A 21048-nucleotide genomic window follows, 5' to 3' on the forward strand; every position below is an offset into this window, starting at 1 on the left:
CTAAAGAGGGCTCTGATTACAATTGAAATGTCTTCCAAATAAGTTCCTTCCTTCCTTCCTTCCTGTGACGAGTTTCCTCCCCTTGGTGTCCGACAGCTGTAAAATCGCGTCGACAGGTTGTCATACAACAATCAAAGCCGTCGTTGAATGCACTCTAAAGCTTGAAACATTTAACATACAATAAGTCCAAACGCGGCTGGAGCGACAGCGAGAGAGGGGAGAGGCGAGATAGACAGAGCGAGGAAAGAAAGAGAAAGGGCAGAGAGAGAGAGAAAGAGAGAGAGAGGGCGCGAGGCCTCAGCCAATGTGCGCCGACTCCATTTTCACGTTCCCCGTGCACATTGCTCCAAACGAGGAGGAGCTTGTCGGCTCAAGTCGAGGATGCCAATCAAAGCTTCAACTTCAAATTGTATCTGCGAGATCAGCCTGGAGACCTGAGGGCCACGCGCGTCAGTCTGCATGTGCGCGATCGGTGATCACATCGCATCCACGCGGACGCAGGAGACCGAGCGAGCTGACATTCAACACACTTTTCTTCTTCTCCTCCTTCTCCTTCTTCTCCTTCTTCTTCTTCTTCTTCCTCCTGCACTGCATGTCAGTAGCAGCTCTCACTTTGCCTTCAACACTTTCCCCCCTCCAACTCATCTGCTTTCTTTTTCTTCTTCATTTTTCCCCCCCAATTTTCGTGGCCACTTTCAATTTTTTTTTTTTTTTTTTTTTTTTTGAATTTTATATATATATATATTTTTTGGTTTGTTTGTTTGTTTTTGACGCGCAGTTTTGTGGACGTTCGGTGCAGATCGCGCGTGACCGGCGGCGGCGGACGATGTCTTTCCCCCAGCTAGGCTACCCGCAGTACTTAAGCGCCTCGCAGGCGGTCTACGGGAGCGACCGGGCGGGAGTGCTGACGCCTTCGTCCCGGGGAGGGAGCACCGAAATCGGAGGCAGTCCGTCGGCCACCGCGGCGGCTGCGGTCACGTCGGTGTTGGGCATGTACGCCAACCCGTACGCGGCGGCGGCGCACAACTACAGCGCCTTCTTACCGTACACCAGCGCGGATCTGGCTCTTTTCTCACAAATGGTAAGAAGTCGTGCAGCTTCGCGTGGACTTGGGGCGTGGGGGGGGGGGGTGGAAAAAAACAACAACATCAAAATAATACAATAAAATAACTCAACTTAAATGTTACGCATGAACTCAAGCCCCCCCCAAAAAACCAAATACATGCTCAATTCTTCCACACTGTTAGATTTGCGATTTCAACACTTTTTTTCCTCTTCTACGACGACTCTAGCAGTTTTAATAATCATTTTTGGAAAGGTTAAATAATTGACATGTGGTTACGAAACACATTATTTTTTTTTTAAATAACGTGACTTCGGTGTTTGTTGTTGTACGAATACTATAATAAAAAGGGGCTATTTTCAACTGTATATTTGTGTATATAATCGTGCAGCTGATCGAATTAAAGCAGGACAGTTATTGTAGGTGCGCGTAAAAATAATTGTTGTCAAGTTCTGATGGAAGTCAAGTCGACTTTTGACAAAACGTGATTTCGTGATGATCCACGCACAATGTGTCTTTTCGCTCGCGTGTGTGTTATGTTTTTTTGTTTTGTTTTTTACAGCAAAAATATTCAAACGAAAAGAAAAAAAAAACTCGTTATGTGCGAATTAATAGGTTGCATAACGAATGCGCGAAGGGAAAAACATTTTCGGTGATAAACACTTTTATAAAATGCCCGATTTGACGTATCTATTTGTCAAAGTACGATTTTAAAATAATAAAAATAAAAAATAAAACCTGCAAATATATTTTAATGACGAAGAGTAATTGCTGTATATTTTGTGTTGTGCTGTGACACACTTGAAAGAACTTTTGAAGTACTCGTGGAAGTTTGTTGTGTGCAATTTCAGGCAACATTCTTCCACTGCATTTCGGAAGTCTAATGTGTATTTATCCGCCCACGCAACTTGGATGATAACTGATAAATAATAATCATAATCATAATCATAATAACCGGGCCTGTGGTTGCTCTTTCAAGGGATCCCAGTATGACCTGAAGGACAGTCCCGGCGTCCACCCGGCCAGCTTTGCGGCTCACAGTTCTCCGGCCTTCTACCCGTACGGTCAGTTCCAGTACGGGGACCCGGCCAGGCCGAAGAACGCCACGCGGGAGAGCACCAGCACCCTGAAAGCTTGGCTCAACGAGCACCGGAAGAACCCTTACCCGACCAAAGGCGAGAAGATCATGCTGGCCATCATCACCAAGATGACCCTGACGCAGGTGTCCACCTGGTTCGCCAACGCCAGGAGGAGGCTGAAGAAGGAGAACAAGGTGACGTGGGGCAGGAGCAAAGAGGACGCGGAGGACGGCAATTTATTCGGCAGCGGGGACGAGACGGAGAAAAACGAGGATGAGGAGGAGATCGACTTGGAGAGCATAGATATCGACAAAATCGACGATAACGACGGCGATCGGAGTAATGATGATGACGACGATAAATCCACAGATGGGGGCGCGAGGGACGCGGGGGCAGAACTGGACGCCTTGGACAAAAGACGGGCCTTCGGCCTGCAGGGCCACGAGGCCCTGGACAAATCAAAAGGCTCCGTCTCTGTTCTCGCGGGCTGCAAGGACAACTCGGACGCCACCACGAGAGTTCTGTCTCCGGACCGAGCCGGAGGCTTCCCCTTGCCCTCCGGCAATAAGCCCAAAATATGGTCGTTAGCGGAAACCGCCACGACCCCCGACTCTGCGGCCCAGAAAGCCACGTCCCCTTCTGCTCCGGTGGCCCCCTCTCACCCTCAGATCCAGGCCCACCCCGCCTTCCTCCCCAGCCACGGACTGTACACTTGCCAGATTGGGAAGTTCCACAACTGGACCAACGGGGCTTTTCTGGGTCAGAACTCCCTGCTCAACGTGAGATCCTTTCTGGGGAACCACCACCACCACCACCACCACCAGAACCACCACCTGGCGGCCCCCCAGCAGCCGACGTCGGTGGTGGTGTCCCCGGTTGCAGCTGCGGCGGCCCTCAGTCAAGAGAGCAAGGCCTCGATGGACAGCCCCAAACACATAGGTGAGAGGGCCACAGCTTCAATCTCCCCCCCCCCCCCCCCACCCCCACCCAAAAAAAAAAAAAAAAAAAAATCAAATCCTTTCAATTCAACTCATTTCATCATGTACATCACGTGATTGCAATATGTCCAACTGACCTACACTCACCAGTGTGCAACTGATGATCCATTTAAAGACGTTTTTTTTTTTTTTTTTTTTTTTGTTCCAGCGTGTCTGACGGTAAACTCGTGCGTGGATGTTATTGTGTGAATAATGCCACTGACAATATTCAAGGAAAACAAAGCGAACAACTCTGGTGAGCAATTGATGATAATCGAGTGATTATTTCCTTTTAGAACACGAAAACGCTGTACGGTGTGATTCGCCCCCAACGCCGACCCTGAAGCCTTCTTTTCGGCCCCTTCATGACAGGTGAGACTCGTTTAAAAAAAAAAATATATATATATATATATATATATATATATATTTGCTGTGCAAATAAAAATAAGAATAAGCATGATTTGTATATTTGTTAAATAAAAGCTGTCTGATTAAACGTGCGGGCCAATTATGGATCGTGGCAAATACACAACACGGATAATTAGTGGGCCAATGAAGTGCAGGAATAAAAATAATAAAAAAATCAAAACAACGAAAAAGACGCTATAAAGTCAAGCAAATAAAGCACAATTTGCTTTGCGAGTGACAGGGGTCTTGACTCTCATCCCACAGCCCCTTTAATTCCTCCCCCTGCGGGGATAGTGTGGCTACTTATCAAGTCACCGAGTAAAACGGGCTCTGTCTGGGCTGTGCTTTCGCTAAAGACCCCTGGGAGTCCCGGAGCCCATGGGAGCGCTCTCGCAGAGAGAGGGAAGAAAAAGCTTTACCTCTGTTTCAAGTACAAAATGCAACCCCCCGCCCCCCCCCCCACACACACACGCATTCTCCTCCAGCAGGCTGGACAAATAATATTTGGATTCATTACAGCTGAGTTCGCACTTGGGTTTTCTTTTTTTTTGGGGGGGGGGGGGGGGGGTCATAGGAGAACTGCTTTGCCATAACATTATTATTATTATTATTAATGTAATTTTTTTTGTCTTGCCCCCAGATCATCCTTGCCTTCTAACGCCAGGAGTCCACAAGACGCGACACAACGGATCCTCACTGCTCTCTCTTCGGCTTGACTTTTTCTTTTCTTTTCTTTCTTTTTTTTGTGTGTGCTTGAAAAAAAAAGAACAAAGAAAAGACTTCACGACCCCCCCCCCCTAAAAAAAAGGACAATGAGAAATGATGAAGCAGCGTAGCATTCAGTCTTTGCAGTCGATACGGAGCAAATGGCGTTATTTGGTAATATCCTGTGGATGGGAAAAAAAAGAAATATGGATGAATACTTCCTCTGTTATTGTGCAGCCTATAATCGCGCCTATAATGTTAATCGATCGCTCTCAATTGTACCCAGACACACTGGGCCACTTTTGGTAGACTTTTTACTTTGTTATTATTATTATTATTATTATTATTATTATTATTATTATGTGTTTATGGTGTCCTTTCTTTAATGTAAATATCATGTGATTTAAATTTGTAAATAGGAAACGTTGAAGGAATTTGTCCAGATCGTATATTTTGCCTAATAAACTAAATATTGGAATTATAAGATAACAGAAAATCTTTTAATTATTATTACATATGCCTACTTTTTTTAAATTGTATTTTTATTTTTTATTTTTTTTTGGGGGGGTGCATGGAGAGAAAAAAAAATGTCAGTCTGTGAGCATGCTTAATGGTATTCAAGTTTTGGAGGAAAGCAGCGTGCACGGATGCATTGAGGTGCTAATAAGTGTCCAGATGGTTGCTGGTGACAGAAAATGGACAGGAGCAGCTGGGAAGGTCATTAAGTAATAATATGGGAACGCCCAGCCCAAACAAAATCAAATGGTTAAAATCTAATCTGTCAGAGGGAGAAGTCGATTCCAAGATAAATTATTAATATTTTTTTTTTTTTATCGGTGGGGGGGAGGAGCAGACTGACATTGTTGATGTTAGGAGCAGGGGGAGTGTTTGGGGATGCTGTCTGTCTGATTGTGATCGTTAGACTATAAATCAACTTTTGGGTACTACAAACGCATGCATTGGCTAACAATAATTGTCCAATTGAGTGAAAAGGGATTAATATTTTTCTTTTATTGTTTTCCTACATGAAAATCTTTTCAACGTTTTAGTTACCTGAATTGAGTTGGAGTAGTATTTTATGTGACAATCAGGGATTTATTTTTTTAAATAAAAAAACATCTTATATTTTAAAATTAGCAATTTATATTTATATTTATTTATATAAAAAAATAAGATGCAACGTAAACCGTTCCTGGGGATTAATGATTCTAGTCGGCAAAAACCAGGTCCGTTTTCCAATATCGCAGCGACCTCTGTAGGCAGAACGCGGAAACACTTTTTCAACATGATAAGTGAAAGAAATCCTGTGAAATGTAGGAAGAGCATTAACAACAAATTGTAGTCGTTACAATTGAACTTAAACTGAAAATAGCTTAACGTATTGTGTATAAAAATCCTCAAACAATATAGGTACCTCGGAAAAAAAAAATCACAATGTAAAAAAATCAATATTTGATTTCCAAAGTGTATTCTGAAGCCATTTCATGTGAGCTTCATATTTCAAGTCAGTTCTGGGCTTTCATTTTGATATTTTCCTTCCAACCAATGAAAAACAAAAATTCAGCATGATTTGATGTCAAAAGCACATCACTATCTATGCAGTACAATAACCAGTTGAAATCATGGTTATCTTGTTGATCAAAAGTGGGCAAAGTTATCCAGAACAAATAATGCCAAAATATAGATAATATAGTATGACAATAGGTTAGGTATGTACTAACTAACTAAACTAACTAACTAACTAACTAACTAACTAACTAACTAACTAACTAACTAACATGAATTATGATAATGTTAGTTATGTTTAGTTATAATTAACTAACAAACTAGCATTAGTTATAGATAAGTCATAATAATTTTGGAGGCGCTAAAATATGTAGTTGTTTGAAACATTCATGCAGAAGGATGGAAGCAGCTTTTTTTTGTGACTGTTTGCTAAAGTCAGCGGACTGGCTGAGAGGTGAAAAGGGCGATGGATGTCTGTGTACATAAATCTGCGTCACTTAAATGGCGATTGCTTTTTACACAGCCACGACCGAGTTGAAAAATGGACAAAAGGTCACTGAAGGTTGGGGGGGGAATCGGGGGTCATTCTGCTATTGTAGTTGCCTTAAAACAAATATATGCCCAAAACACTGCGTGCGACACGAATTGGAAATGTGTTTGTGCAAACAGGGAGAACAGAGAAGGTAATAAAATGTCAACGTAAATAGTCATTTTCACTTTACTTTAAAAAAAAAATATATATTATTATTATTTTTTTTTAACTATAAAAAGACAGCTTAGATGCTCCAAAGTATAGGACTCACTTTGTTCGTGTAATTTCAGCCGAGTCCAAATGAGACGAACACTAATGTCATGAGCAAACTCAATTTTGGCAGGTTGAGTTAATATGCATTGACGACAATATTCATTTGGTTCATATTGCGGCACAAAATGTAAATTGTGTAAATTTCACAATTGTGTCCCTCCCTTCTTGCTCCTTTAACACAACAACATCCTCTCATAAACTGGCGTATGAAGCCAAAATTAAATAACCTCTGTGTGTCCCATTTATTTCCTTTGTCGTCAAAGAGCCCTCAGGTTTGAGCAAATATGTTTCCTGCAGGCCATAATATATACAAAATTATTCATTTTGTAAAGGGATGTACGGCGGATTGTGTAATGCGTAATGAGTAGGGTCGGAGCTGATAATTAGGCTGTCACTTTCCGCCATTAGTTGCCTATACGCCCTGGGCCAAAATACATGCACGAATAAAGCAAATAAAGCACAGGAATTAAAAAAGATGAGGATCCAGAGATATGGATTTAAATAAATATTTATTTAAAACACTTTGGGATTATGAGCTGTAGACATGCATATAATTAACTCTCTATAATAGACTGAAAACTACTGCTTGACTGTATATCATTTGAGATGGGCATTGCAATGGCAAATGTGTTGAAAATATTTTAATTAGAGTAAATATCAACAAGGAATTGTATTTGGAATCGAATTGCCAATTATGACAAATATACAAGAGAACAAGCGCAGACGAGCAAACGAAGCCAACGGGCGAGCAGAGCCGCTTCTACTTCCACGTGAGGACTCACTGCTGAAACATGAGGGATGAAAACATGATATTGTTGCTCATCCAAAAACAATCATAACTTGTTGAGCTGAAAACAATTTTGCATTCTTGCACAGCCCCCCCCCACACCCCTCACCCCCTCTCCCATTTTGCCACTGTCCTTTGTTGGCGAACAAGGACCATCTCCCCCTGCAACTGAGACATGTCATAGTGTGGCAATCCATTCATTTTCGGGCTGAATTGTGTTCGTGACAGTGTGTGTGCGTGTAAGCGTGTGCGCATGTGTGTGTGTTTGTGAGAGGCAGGGAGACTGAAGGGGGTGGAAAGTTTATCACTGCCTTGTCTTTTTTGGCACCACCACAAACGTGACCCCTTGTTGTCCAACACAAATGTCTTTCCCTCATCCAAGCCCCCCTTCTCCACTTAAACATCTCGTTTGTCGATCCTCAAGGATGCCCGCCCATATCTTACCCCGCCCCCCCCCCCCCCCTTCTAATCCGTTTATCTGGTTTCACGAGTGCGCTACGAGTTGAAGGCCGACACAAAAGACGTCTCAACAACGAGCAACAAAAAGTTAGCTGCAGCCGCTACGGAACGGCGATCTACATCACGTTCTGGGTCAAGGGTCCTTTTGATGCATTTGTTCAAAATTACGAAAAGTCTTCAAAATGGTACCAAATGTTGATACTTCGTTGAGAACAACTCCTATTACATTTTCAACGTGGAAACTTGTAAATGCAACTAACTACATTCCCAAAGTCCTCTTCCCAACATTGGCAATAAGACGCTAACTGGTGCCGATGGCGGAGGTCGGAGAAAGGCGAGAGAATGTGCGAGGGCCTCTCGGCACGGCTACACTCAAACGCAAATAGAAACACGGAGCTGGTATTTGCCCAACTGCTCGTTCGACAACTCCATGACAACTCAGCAACCCATGTAGACCCCTGCTGACACAAAAGTCTGGCCTGGCATCTAGATACAGTACACCTGAAAACAAACACTGTCTGTAGCTCACGTTGTTGTGTGGTTATCTTTTATACGGCCACTCAAAGTGACGTTGTCATGTTTTGACCCAGCAAGAAAGACGCTACAAACCAAGGCAGAGAGACTAAAGTTTTCTCCGTCTCAGTTGAACATTCTTTCTGACTGCAAATCAAGAACACAACAAAACTTTTTTTTTTTTTTCCACTCTTCAATGATAAGAACAATATGCTTATTTGGTGCTCAGTCAATGCACCGTGCCAAATACTGCGGCATTAATTAGCTGGCCTAATATCCCAAATATTCTTCTCAAATCTGATGTAAAGTCGAAATAATCTATTTCAAGACCTCAGTTAAACATGGAGGTTCATTATAATCTCCTTGTTTGCTACGTTTGTTGATCAAAGCTGTTTGCTCGTGTCTGTTGTTTAAAAGGAGCACTGACAGTCCGACGTTCGCACGAGAACTCCCGTGTTCCGATTCGCACGATTCGGCTTGAGCTCCTGCTCCATTAATGACTCCACCGAGCAATTAAAGCGAGTCTGCTGCGAGTTCTCCTGCACGATCTGGATCGGCACTATATTTAGGGAAGCCAGAACGCATTGTCACACACGAACACAAACACAAACAACACACAAAAGCTGGGTGCAGGCACACAATGTTGTTCCATTGTTTTGGAGGATCAAAATTATTTTTGCCTTAATGCCTTCATTATCCATCAGTATGGATCATGTTCTTCAGGGGGGTTAGTAATGATGCAGATATTTATAGCCATTCATTGTCTCCCTGTAATTATACACTCATCAGAAGTGAAGTTTTTACGTTTGGCGTTTGTTTAAAAACATCAATTAGACAGACGGCATTGTTGTTTTGCGGTCGCTTTGAAGTCAATCCCCTCCCCAAACACATTTGGACAAAGTTTTATTCTCTGTGATTGTACTTCTCTTTATGAGGAGAGGGCTTGTTTCACAACGCTCCTTCAAGCTTGGATGGATTACTGATGCAGTTTGACATCGTTAATATGGCTATAGACATTTAATTCGTACATGTCATAAATAATGCACGCTTGTGACTCCAATCTATATCTTAGCTTTTAATGCTTCGGATTATGTCATCTAATTAGGTTAAATCAAGAGCTAACATTTTCACATTAATAAGTAAGGTGACAATGTGGGTGTTTTTAATCTATGACGAGGAAACCGGGAGCCCTGCGCCCCCTTTTCCACCCTGCGCAAACAGTTCCTCAGTGACAGATAATAAAGGCAGACTTTTTTCCCCTGCCTTCCTTTTCTGATGTTATGCCATTGTGGTTTGGGCTAATTCCTGGGGCTGTACAAAGTGGAGTGAAGCCATCTGAAGTATCATGCCACAGCTGCGGCTAAAGCGCAGGAATTTCCATTTCGTCGAGGATGCAGCTCCTGCTCAGAACATTCGCAGCACATGTGCTGTGCAGAAGGTGACATCGAACGCAGCGTAGCACATTTGTCCATATATAATGAAATGTTTTTTTCCTCAGACTCTCTACTCTGTTACTATCTTGCCTGCCACCCCCAATTTAGGGGTGTGCTGTTGTAATTTGCAATATATTTGTAATATACATACTTTTTCTTTTCACTTCTTCACAATCAGATTACAACTAAGCATCTTTAAATACCTAGATCAAAACTCCTATGTATAATTTTAATATTACCTAATTATTATTTACGTACTTTTGGCTCATTGTTATAATCTCATTAACCATGTACAGTAGCAAGAGAGTGTTTATAGTTGACAGGGGTGCCAAACGAATTTGATGTCCGAAGGGACGGACCACTAAAATCCTACCATAGTTAATATAATAATAAATAACAATAAGTTTTTCACTTTGTTTTAATGGAAAACAAAACAAGTACATTAGGAAAATCATGAGATTTATTGATGTTTTCACTGAAATTGACATCAACCTCCGATTTCTTGATAACATGTTGCTTCAGTTTAGCATAACGGACCACAGTGATGGATTTTAAGGCACAAAACTTTAAGTCACAGGTATTTGGAGCTGAAACATATAGTATTGCACTTTGAAATTAAATCAATTTATGAAAAAGACCTAGGAGTTACTACCATTCCATTTTCAACATGAGCATAATCATAAATTATTACACCACAATGTCTCAAATTAATCCTGCTGGGCGGATCGTTCCCCCTAGCGGACCAATTTTGGCCAGCGCGCCGTATGTTTGATTGGTCTAGTTTAAAACATAAAATGTACTCAAATAAAAAATAAAATTCCCTGACATTCAGAGCTGTTTAAATCAGTCCAACCATGTTATTTTAACCATGAAAGGAACGTTGAAAATCTAAATTACCACCACCTCGCCGAGAGGAAACCAGCGCCACATTCCGATGCCAGTTATGAATTATTTCTACTGCCAGGAAACTTAAGATGTATTACACCAAGCGTGCCCTTGCCCAGAGCAGACAATTACAATGTCAGATGCTGTCACCCGGTGTACCGTAGCTAGTGCATCCAATGCCGGGTCACCTGCCAGTGCTGAAAGAGAAGAAGAGTGGGACAAGAGCACAATGTGTTGGAAATATCACTTCACACGAGCCACAAGTGAACAGCCATGCGGGCTACGTCGCAGTGATACCATTTGCCTCTGCTTGAACCGGAGGCTCTTTCTTCACGCCTGACATTGCCCTGTACAGTACCCCGTGTAATGTTCGCCCTGTCACATGGTGCAGAATGCAGAAAGTTTCAACAGAAGCCAGCAATGTCAAATATTAACTGAGAAGCTATCCACCAGAACAGGTGGTTTGGCACTGGGACTACATGTCATGCAAATTCAGTGGGGCAAGGCCAACATTTATTCTCCCCTAAGGATCCAGTTTGTGATCTTCTGAGTAAATCATTGATGGGAAACTCTGCGTTGGTAGAAGAATGTTACAAGAACAAAGATTTATGATCAGCATGAAAATATACATTCAGAAAATGATCCAAATAGGTGGAGTAATGCCAGGGTTGAAAGAATTCACCACAAACGTTTCACACTTTGCTTTTTGCACTTAGTTGTCTACGCTTTGCACTCATTTATTTATAAGAAGTGGTGCCTTAAGATACAACTTTAATTTGTTACATGACACGCTTGTAACCATGAGCCTATCTCAAATCATCTTTACCCATTGAAATGAATAGAAATGCTGTTAATCTGTTCCACCGAAGGACTCAAATGTTTGCACTTGTGCTTTTTGATTAGGAAAACGAGCACAGTGTAATATTGTACTTTATAAAAACATAGTATCATAAAAAAAATTGCGTAGTTTGTGCATCATGAGGCGGCACGGTGGACGACTGGTTAGAGCGTCAGCCTCACAGTTCTGAGGACCCGGGTTCAATCCCCGGCCCCGCCTGTGTGGAGTTTGCATGTTCTCCCCGTGCCTGCGTGGGTTTTCTCCGGGCACTCCGGTTTCCTCCCACATCCCAAAAACATGCATTAATTGGAGACTCTAAATTGCCCGTAGGCATGACTGTGAGTGCGCATGGTTGTTGGTTTGTATGTGCCCTGCGATTGGCTGGCAACCAGTTCAGGGTGTACCCCGCCTCCTGCCCGATGACAGCTGGGATAGGCTCCAGCACGCCCGCGACCCTAGTGAGGAGAAGCGGCTCAGAAAATGGATGGATGGATGTGCATCATGATTAAATGCTGCAATACAATTCTATGTGCTGCTCCTTCTGGTGTGCCCGACTTGGCCACTCGGAGGCAGTACTGTATAATACAGTCATGCAGACGCAAATTAAGAAGTCTTCTTCTTTTACGACGACTTTAATTGATCCAGTAAAATGTTGTAATAGTACTCACTTTTCGTACAGGATAAATAATATAGGTCTCTATTTCTAAATGTGTTGCTTCAAAAAAATCGGCCGAACGACAGTTCGTATCTCGAAAAACCCTTCAGTCAGGTCTCTTGTATCTCAAGGCACCATTGCACTGATACAATTTGGCAGAGAATCAATCTTTTGGAATGGAAATACTGATGGCTAATGGATATGTCGCAGTTCAGATAAAGTCGGCACATTCATGTGGAAACAGCAAACACATATTGTTGACAAAATGTTTGTTTACAGTCTTTTGAATTTAACGGTGGTTGGATTAAAGTGCGTAAAATCACGCCACGTCCAAACTGCTCAGCCAATATATTCAAATAGGAACCCTCACAAAGGGCCGGTGGCCATACGTGATCTCAGACCTTTTGTTCTCAGTAGATATAAAATATGTATGAAGTGTGTTATTAAGACCATGTGAATGACAGGAACAAAGGCTTTCTTCCAGGGCAAATCATGTTCACATCAAAGTTTCAAAATACATTTCCACATCTTGAGTAAATGCCATCGCTTTCTCTCTGTGATCCGTCCGAGCACATCTGTGGCCAATGCTGTCTAATGTGGTCAGCTCAGCTTCTTCTTGCTTTCTTCAACAAGAACAATGCCAACAGACCCTTGACTGAGCGCGCAATGTAAACTACAGTAGTAGGGACACGCTTCTTTATTAATTAATCAATCAATTGGATGTTGAACTTGACTCTTTTAAATACATTATGGATTATGTTTGTTTCAACAATTCCAGTTCCAGAGTCAATTTATCATATGTCATCATCAAAAGAATACATGTACAGCTAAACATTTGAGCAAGTTTACGACTGTTAATATCAAAAGGCAAAAACAATAAAACACACCAATGAAGAAGGTGCAACGGAAGAAAAAGACAGTGTTTATGTTGATGCTCGAGAACACTATCGTCAATTTGTCACATGTCACATACTTACCTTGAAGTCGACTCACTCACACTCTTATTCTAATTCTAACTCTTACTGAAACCAGTCCTTGTTTTGGAATAAGGGTTAATAAAAAACTGCATAAAGCCTGACTGTCGTCCAAAGTCAGCTCTAGCTCAAGCGGTACAGTGTTTGACATTCATGGTTCCACTTTACTGACAAACATGACTAGCTTGGGCATGAACAGTTCAACATGTGTTTCGGTGAAAACCAGTCCCTGTTCAGGTCATTTTTGAAGATAATATTCAGCTTTGTATGTTGTGTTTGTATGTACAGTATTTGTCACCGCTGCACCAATAAAGATAAAACACACTTTGTTTTTGTTCGTCTAATGAAAACCATTTGACTTGCTGTCGTGATATTTACAGATACAAAGAGCTATTTTACAGAATTTCAAGCAGATGTTTGGTTTCCAACATCGGCCAACAAGAACATCTCTAAAAGTAACTTGATTCATGGAAAGCCAAAAAATTACTTGCAACCTAAAAGTGAGCAAAAATAATTCATCTCTCAGGAAGCTTATTGAAAACAGCGAACTGGCAATTTGCAGAAGGAATTTGTTTCGAGGTAACAAAGGACACATTGGTGTCACTGAGACAGTTTCACTGTATTTTGAATGCAAGGCAGCCTTCAAAATATTCTTCAAAATTCTTTCAATGCCAACTGTCAGTACGTGGCATGGGCACAGACAACTGGACTTATCTCAACATCCAAGTTCTCAGCAGGCCGTCCTCTGCATGCTATTGGCTTGCCCAGTGTTGCTTCTGGGTCAAGGGTGCAGTTGGAGAGGAGAGATTGCTAAATTGTTGGCCAGTGTCTCTGTCCAGCCTTGCTCACCTTGCCTTTCTCTCTCTCTGTCTCACACACACCTCTCACGAATCCTTCGCTTAAGTTGCGAAAGCGCTTGCTGAGAAAACCTTTATGGATTCCCGGGTCTGTCGGCCACACTTGGGCTACTTCAAAACCTGCCAGTGTAACAGCTGTCTTTGGGCTCGGCCCCGGATAAAGCACTTGGAAGTGGCACGGCTTCCACCATAGGGTGGGTCTTTATGAGCGGGCCTCCTGTGTGGCGGCCGCTGCTGGGGCTGTCAATTGGCTCGCTCTAAAGTGCTACATATCTGCCCTTCATCATTCAGACTCAGGCGGAGGCAGTGGGGAAACTCAAATGTTTATCCAAGACTCGCTCGTTTGTCCCCCGATGTCTGCAAAACCTTTTCTTACATAAAACTGGTGGGAGTATTTGGATTTCGTTCGAATTTGCGAAATCACAGCAAAGGAAGTTTGTCATATACAACTAAAAACTTACAGATGTTAGTAAAATGTCAATGATTGTGCTGTCTTGTAGTTTTGACCAAAGCACGAGTGGAGTCGAGAGAACTCACGAAAACAGCAACGCAGTCGAACAACACTTCATATTGAACTCAAGTGTTGACTTGGATGAATTTGCTTTATTGATAAAACTCACATCATTCAGTGACATTTTTGGCATGACTTGAAATAAACTTGCGAAAATGCAGTCATTTTGCTCGGAGATCGATGGAACGAAAACAATCGAGCTGGCTGAATCTCTACAACGGAAGTGCGTGGCAGTGAGTCAATAAAATTTCATTTTTACTTGTGCTTGGGAAAAAAAGGTTCATACATTTTCAGAATATATGCTGTAATACCAACCTCCGATGGTCTACTTAAAACGTAATGTAGTGCTTCACTTTCCATAAATGTATTCGTCAAAAATGTATTGAAATGTTAATATTGAACGTGTTGTTCAGTTTAGAGTGTCTACTTCTTTTTTTGCGTACAATATTAATTCCTTACATACTGTGCAAAATACCCACATTGAAACAAATCTGTGTTTGAGTACCTAAACAACCTAAAACAGACTTTCTGACTGAAGACTGACATCAAAAGCGAAGTGTTAAGGATGTGACAGGCTTTGCATTGGTATTCGTTGAAAGCTGGTTGCGTATCATTCTGGTGCCAGGTGAGTATTATATACGTATAGTCGATACAAAGAGGGCACAGGCAATAATCATTTGACAAGCTGCTAGTGCCACTGAATAGACCTTGAACAAAGAAAATTGCTTGACAAAGTAATGCACATAAACGTAATAAAAAGAAAAGTATTCATCATTTCAGGAGACAGCTTTTCAGTTGTAGTTAAAAAAAATGTTCATGGCACAACCAAATCAGTTATCCATCCATCCATTTCCAACAACGCTTGTCCTGGTTGGGGGCGCAGGGCACTGGAGCCTATCCCAGTCGACATCGGGCGAAAGGTGGACTACACCCCGAACTGGTCGGCAGTCAGTCGCAGGGCACATATAGACAACCGTTCGCATTTACATTCACACCGTCACTGAATGGAAACTGTACCGGCGCTGCCTGCACCAAAGTCAGGCGAGTGTACCACTACACCATCAGTGACTCACCAAATCAGTTATGTTGCAGTGAAAACAGATGTTCAACAAATCAACATGTTCACTTGTGTCCTGTGTTGTTATTCTGTTGTTTTTTATGATTAACTCCATGAAAGAAGTTGAAATGTTTTCATCACCATTTGTTGTTTGTTTGTGGGATGATGCAAAAACTCTTCTGATTCACAGACTTTGTGGACGAGTACCGTTTTTGAGAGAAGAGAGAACCTATTAAATTGTACACTTTACTGAAAACATTTTATTTGCAAAGCGTCCTTTTACTACTAGTAATAATACATGCCTTCTTATCATTGATTGATGTACAGTAGGAAGTGGGTATCAACGAAAGTGCACAGTTTGCTCCAGATCTAAATTCAGATTCAACCTGGAGGAGATCTGAGATTGAACTCGATCAGTATTCAAACTACATATAAAGAATGCTTCAGAATGATTGCTCAAAGTGCACTACCACCTGATAATTGTGTATGTTTTCCACTATCAGAAAGAACTTTTGAGGCACTGTAATGGGGGACAGGACTTGGGCCACAAATGCAGCTCATGAACCTATGCACTCAGCAGATATGGCACGCATATGACAAATTGATTTACACAAGCTACATCAACTTCCAGCCACTGCAACACATGAGGCACACATGAAAGACCTGCTAAAAGTCAGCTATCAGCACATACCAGCGGATGACATATATGGTGGCCGGCGCAATTCTCACAAATGTGTTGAGAGCATTGGAATACCTTGGACACGCAAATATCCAATGAATTATAGAAGTAAGACGAATCAGGAAAATATAAGGGAAGATGATAAAATAACAAGGAGAAAAGGAAGTGAAGGATGAAGGGAGGAGACCAGAGGGGGAAAAAAAAGTGACAGGAGCTTTCCAGCGCATGAGCTGCCCATAAGGTTGCCAGATGAGCTTCAGCTTAACCGCAGTCTTCCAAACTGAGACAAACATACGCCTCTATCTCCTGTATGCCTTCCACAGACGCCCCTAAACGACTGTAAACATTAATTCTGGAGAAAAGGGAGGCTTCCTGGGGGCCACTTCTGGATCACACTACCTCTGCACTGGTGTGAGATAATCACCAGCAGATAATGTTCGGTTTGTAAAGACATTTCCAAGGAGTGACTTCACTGCAGATCACGTAGGTTTTTTTAAATGAGGCTTGGCAAATGGGTACGAATACAAACCTGGAGCTAAATGTCAGATATTTATGCTTGTGGTTTTACTGGAGCTGACGGTGACATTCCTCAGTTTTGTGGGTGACGGAGATAATTAAAAGGTTGGAAAGGATTCATCATATCCCATTGCACTACATGAGCCAAAACAATTTAGTCATTTGGGAGTTGAATAATTTCTGTGGCCACTTTATTACAATTGCTATGACTCTGCTATAAATTAACCATCAGTAAGACTATGATACTGTCAGAAAGGTGACAGTTTAGGTGTACAGTTGAATTGATCAGGTTGGTGGAGATGTCCTGGAGTGCATTATATTGATGCAGCTTTCTAATGTTCCGTCTCTCAAATGCATTTACTATATGGTTAACATATACTATACAAACCACATGACAATAATGAAACTTTGTCATACAAACAGCAATGTCTTAATACATTGGTAAGAATGAGCACTAGTAGGACGAAGATGTGGACTGATTTCGTTCCCACTATTGTAGGTACTGTATTTGCTGAAATGATTTGAATTAACCACAATTTACCCAATCAATATATGTATCGCAGAAGTTATTTAAAGCTCCCGTATTTTGCCAAACCAACGTTTTCTAGTATTTGGGAAGTAATATTGTCTCCATGGTGCCGCAGTAAAAGTGACATATAAATTACAAGCTTCCACATATTCATGAGCTTTTATTTGTATATTTTTGCTAAGAAGCTTGAAATCAGGTCATTCGTATTTGTCGAGCTCATCAACGCCACTAGCGAAGATTTCCACCTATTTCGCCGCCCCCGAGCCTATCAACATAACAGTCACGTGTGCTCTCACAAGTAGTGAGGGATGGGCATTCTACACGGAGCTTTAAACTTTATTCTTAGTCAAATATGGACGAAGCGGATACAAAACTCGGTCCAACAGAAGTAGCTGTCAGAGGGGCCTTTTCTGAACACTAGTATAACTAAACCAAGGTGTTTTATTAAAAATGAAATTGACACTTTTATACTAAGTCCATGTTAGAGTCACTCTGTTGAGTTCTAACTAGCCAAAATATGGAACCTTTAAATCAGGGGTGTCAAACTCATTTTTGTGGCGGGCCACATCATTGTTATGGCTTCCCTCGGAGGGCCATTATGACAGAACCTATATACTTGTAAATGTATTATCACCTCATATATGTATACACAACAAATTGATGGTTTTGAAATCAGAAGCCAATCATTTTTTTTTGTCAACTACAGTATGATTAAATTTCTTTTAAAAGGGGTTTAGTAACACAAAATGCTTGCAATATCTCAACATTATTAAGTGAAGATAATTTGAAACATGAAATCGATGCACAGGATTGGCCCATAAAATGATGTGGTGGGCCGGATCTGGCCCCCGGGCTACGCGTTTGACACCTGTGCTTTAAATCCAAAATATGCGGGAGAACAAAGCGGGACTTGAATCTATCAAAGTCCTCGCAGTATTTTGCATCAACACAAAAGCAGCACATATGGCCGTCACATGACTGCATGTATGTATTTGCAGTTTGGTTGTTCGTCTTGCAAGACAAGATGACGTGTGTGGTTTGATGAGGGAAACATTAACTACGCGTCAAAGAAATGGCGGACTTACTTCCGACTCACAGTATTGTATTGTACGAAAATTCATACAAACATCTCATGTATGAAATATAACAAAATCTTGATCGTCTTTTTTAGAGCACAGTGAAAAATTGGATTCTTGCAATTTGTGAACAAGGACACCGAGATCAATCTGAAAGTCTATTTTATTTGTTCACTTACATTTTGTGCCTTCTCTTTTTTTGAAATGGCCTGAAGTAACGTTTCAGGTGTTTAAATTGTTTTTATGAGGAACTCCACATTGCTCTGTATCAGCTAATTATTTACTGATTTGACACCAACAATTCCAACCTCTCTGGGTTTACGTTAAAGAGGCCATGGCTCTCTGGTGTTTTTTTTTTTTTTTTACAGATGAATCATTGCATATGTCACATTGGGTATGTGTTTCCCTTTGTGCGTTTTTTTTCTGTCCCTTGACAAGCACCTTACTTTGTTTGAAGTCTCATTTATTTTACTTAGGTATCAGCTTCAGAATTGATTAGGCTCTGCTTTCAAACACCCCCACAACACTGTTGGTTTAGACATTTGGAGGCAAGTTCCTCCTTTCTCGAATCTAATTAAAGACATAGCACGTCTTGACATTATTACCATTTCCAAGGGAATACAAGAGGAAACAAAACATAAACACTCTGGACATGTGAAAGGAGGTATCCTATTCAAACTTTCAACTTCTCTCACTCTTTTTTCTAACATTGCTTGGAAATAGAAACCTGGAGTTTGTTTAGGTTTGTGTCCCCAGGGATTGATGACATTGGGCCACTATGTGTTTAATTGCTAAACTAGCCGAGTGTCCCAGCTGTTGAAGGTCTCCAAAGGTCTTTGCAGCAATAGTTTTGAAAATGCAACCCACAGAGCATCATCAGTATATTCTGACAATAGAGTGCAAGCCTTGAAGGATCTCTGTAAGTCAGACACGGAACTGAATGTGATGCGATTAGAGTCCTTACACACTGATTATTGAATTAAACAACCATCTAATTAGATTAAACTCTAGACTGTATGTGTGATACTGACCACATTCTCCTTTGTATTATTGTTGTTCCCAGTTTATATTACTTAGTGCACTGACTTATTGTGAGAGCCAAAACGTTCGTGGAGAATGAGATCAAGTTTAGTGCTGGAATATGTCACGTGTATTTACATGAACGTGAGGCACTTGTTATTAGGTCACGGTAAGTCATCTTGGAGGAGAGAATTAATATCATCAAGTGTTCAAGAATATCAACAACTGAAAAATTCAGATTGGAACAGCGGCCTATGTAAACAACATAATTATTTTGACAAACCTTTTGACACAATTAACTGAGAAACCTTGGACTGAGAAACTGAGAACATTTCCTCACCATTCACCGCTCTTCTACTTCTTCCCACAGCAAACTCCAAAGAAAAAAATCATGGAACATGCTTTGTGCACAGGAACAGAAAAGGGGGCATCTCCAAACTGTTCCCAAAATGTTCCAAGTATATACTGTTTTCTATGTGTCTATAAATATAAGAGGCCATCTATTTGTCTATAGAAAGAAGGCAAATAATAAAAAAGGAAGGCAAGGGAAGAAAAATATCACAGTAAATAAAATGGGGGCCGATAAAACTCCAAATGAAAACCAAGGGAATATAGTATCCAAGTGAAGAAGCCCAGAAATTGGCCTCCTGTTGGCAGTCAAGCTCATGAAGTCCAAAGAGAAACGCTTGAAGGCTCTCATCGGTGGCATTCTGCTGAAGAATCAGAGTAGCATTCATTGGAGCTTGCCACATCCAGCCTCTGTGGACAATCCTCGCTGGAGGCCCAGGGAGTCGGGGTCGTAGAAAGCTTGGGACAACTTAGCATGATGCACACACGCACAGCAAGAGAAAAGTCGGTCTGGTTTCCCACAGGGCAGAGCTGAAAGCTACACCATGTTCAGCTGGTACGACATGATGAAAGTCAACTGGAACACATTGTGCCGGACTGCCACCGAGGGGACATCGCCTTGTGGTGATCTTTTTTTTTTTTTTTTAAAGCCCAAGCCGTGTGTGTGTTTTATTTATTTATTTATTTATTTTTTGTGAGTAAGCTCCACATTGTCAAGCGAGGTTACAGGAAATACTGCAACTGTTACCATTTAGACTTTAATCGATTAAACAACTTAAGCTTGTGGAGCAACTGTTGGGCTGTGAGGCAGTTCTGTAATGCAACTTCTTGTAGTGTAAGGACGACGGGAGTCACGAGAGATTAGACGGGGGCAAGTTGCTGCAGTAATGCATTTATCTACCTACTGGCCCCCCAGAAAAGTAGTTTGATGTATAACATTTTTATTTTCAGTACCAAGATGAAAAATGGATGAGCCAACGATTGTAGCCCGGCTCATATATATATATATACAGACACACACACACACACACACACACACACACACACGCACGTTGGCCATTGGTGAAGTCAGCTCACAACATCCCTCACCCACAGCATGAATACACTTTGTCAACCATGTTTTAAGCAAGGTTTTGTGTGTTCGGGTCAAAGGCGACCTCTTGACTCGGGGAGTTTATACATGCTAATGAGGTTTGCACTCTAACCTCACAGCTAAGTGCATATGGCGTACACACACAGCCCCGCCCCCTTGTGTTTACGTGAGATCAGAATATCGATGATTGGACCAAGTGGGGAAGAGAGACGAACGTGAGAACACAGCACCCGATGGGATTCTGCTGATTATGTTTCACCTTTGCAAATTAAGAA

At 41.6% G+C, this 21048-nt stretch overlaps 1 protein-coding gene across 1 annotated transcript; it reads left to right on the forward strand.

Annotated features, from left to right (window-relative positions):
- Positions 1–202: 202 nt before the first annotated feature.
- On the forward strand, positions 203–4306 carry irx1a (iroquois homeobox 1a). Its single transcript, XM_061777649.1, has 4 exons — positions 203–1081; positions 2043–3081; positions 3416–3491; positions 4168–4306. Exons 1-4 carry the CDS (start codon positions 305–307, stop codon positions 4241–4243), a joined length of 1968 nt encoding a protein of 655 aa, XP_061633633.1. The 5' UTR covers positions 203–304; the 3' UTR covers positions 4244–4306.
- The last annotated feature ends 16742 nt before the right edge of the window (positions 4307–21048 follow it).

This window comes from Phyllopteryx taeniolatus, chromosome 6 (genome assembly GCF_024500385.1).
Source record: "Phyllopteryx taeniolatus isolate TA_2022b chromosome 6, UOR_Ptae_1.2, whole genome shotgun sequence".
Lineage (NCBI taxonomy): Eukaryota > Metazoa > Chordata > Actinopteri > Syngnathiformes > Syngnathidae > Phyllopteryx > Phyllopteryx taeniolatus.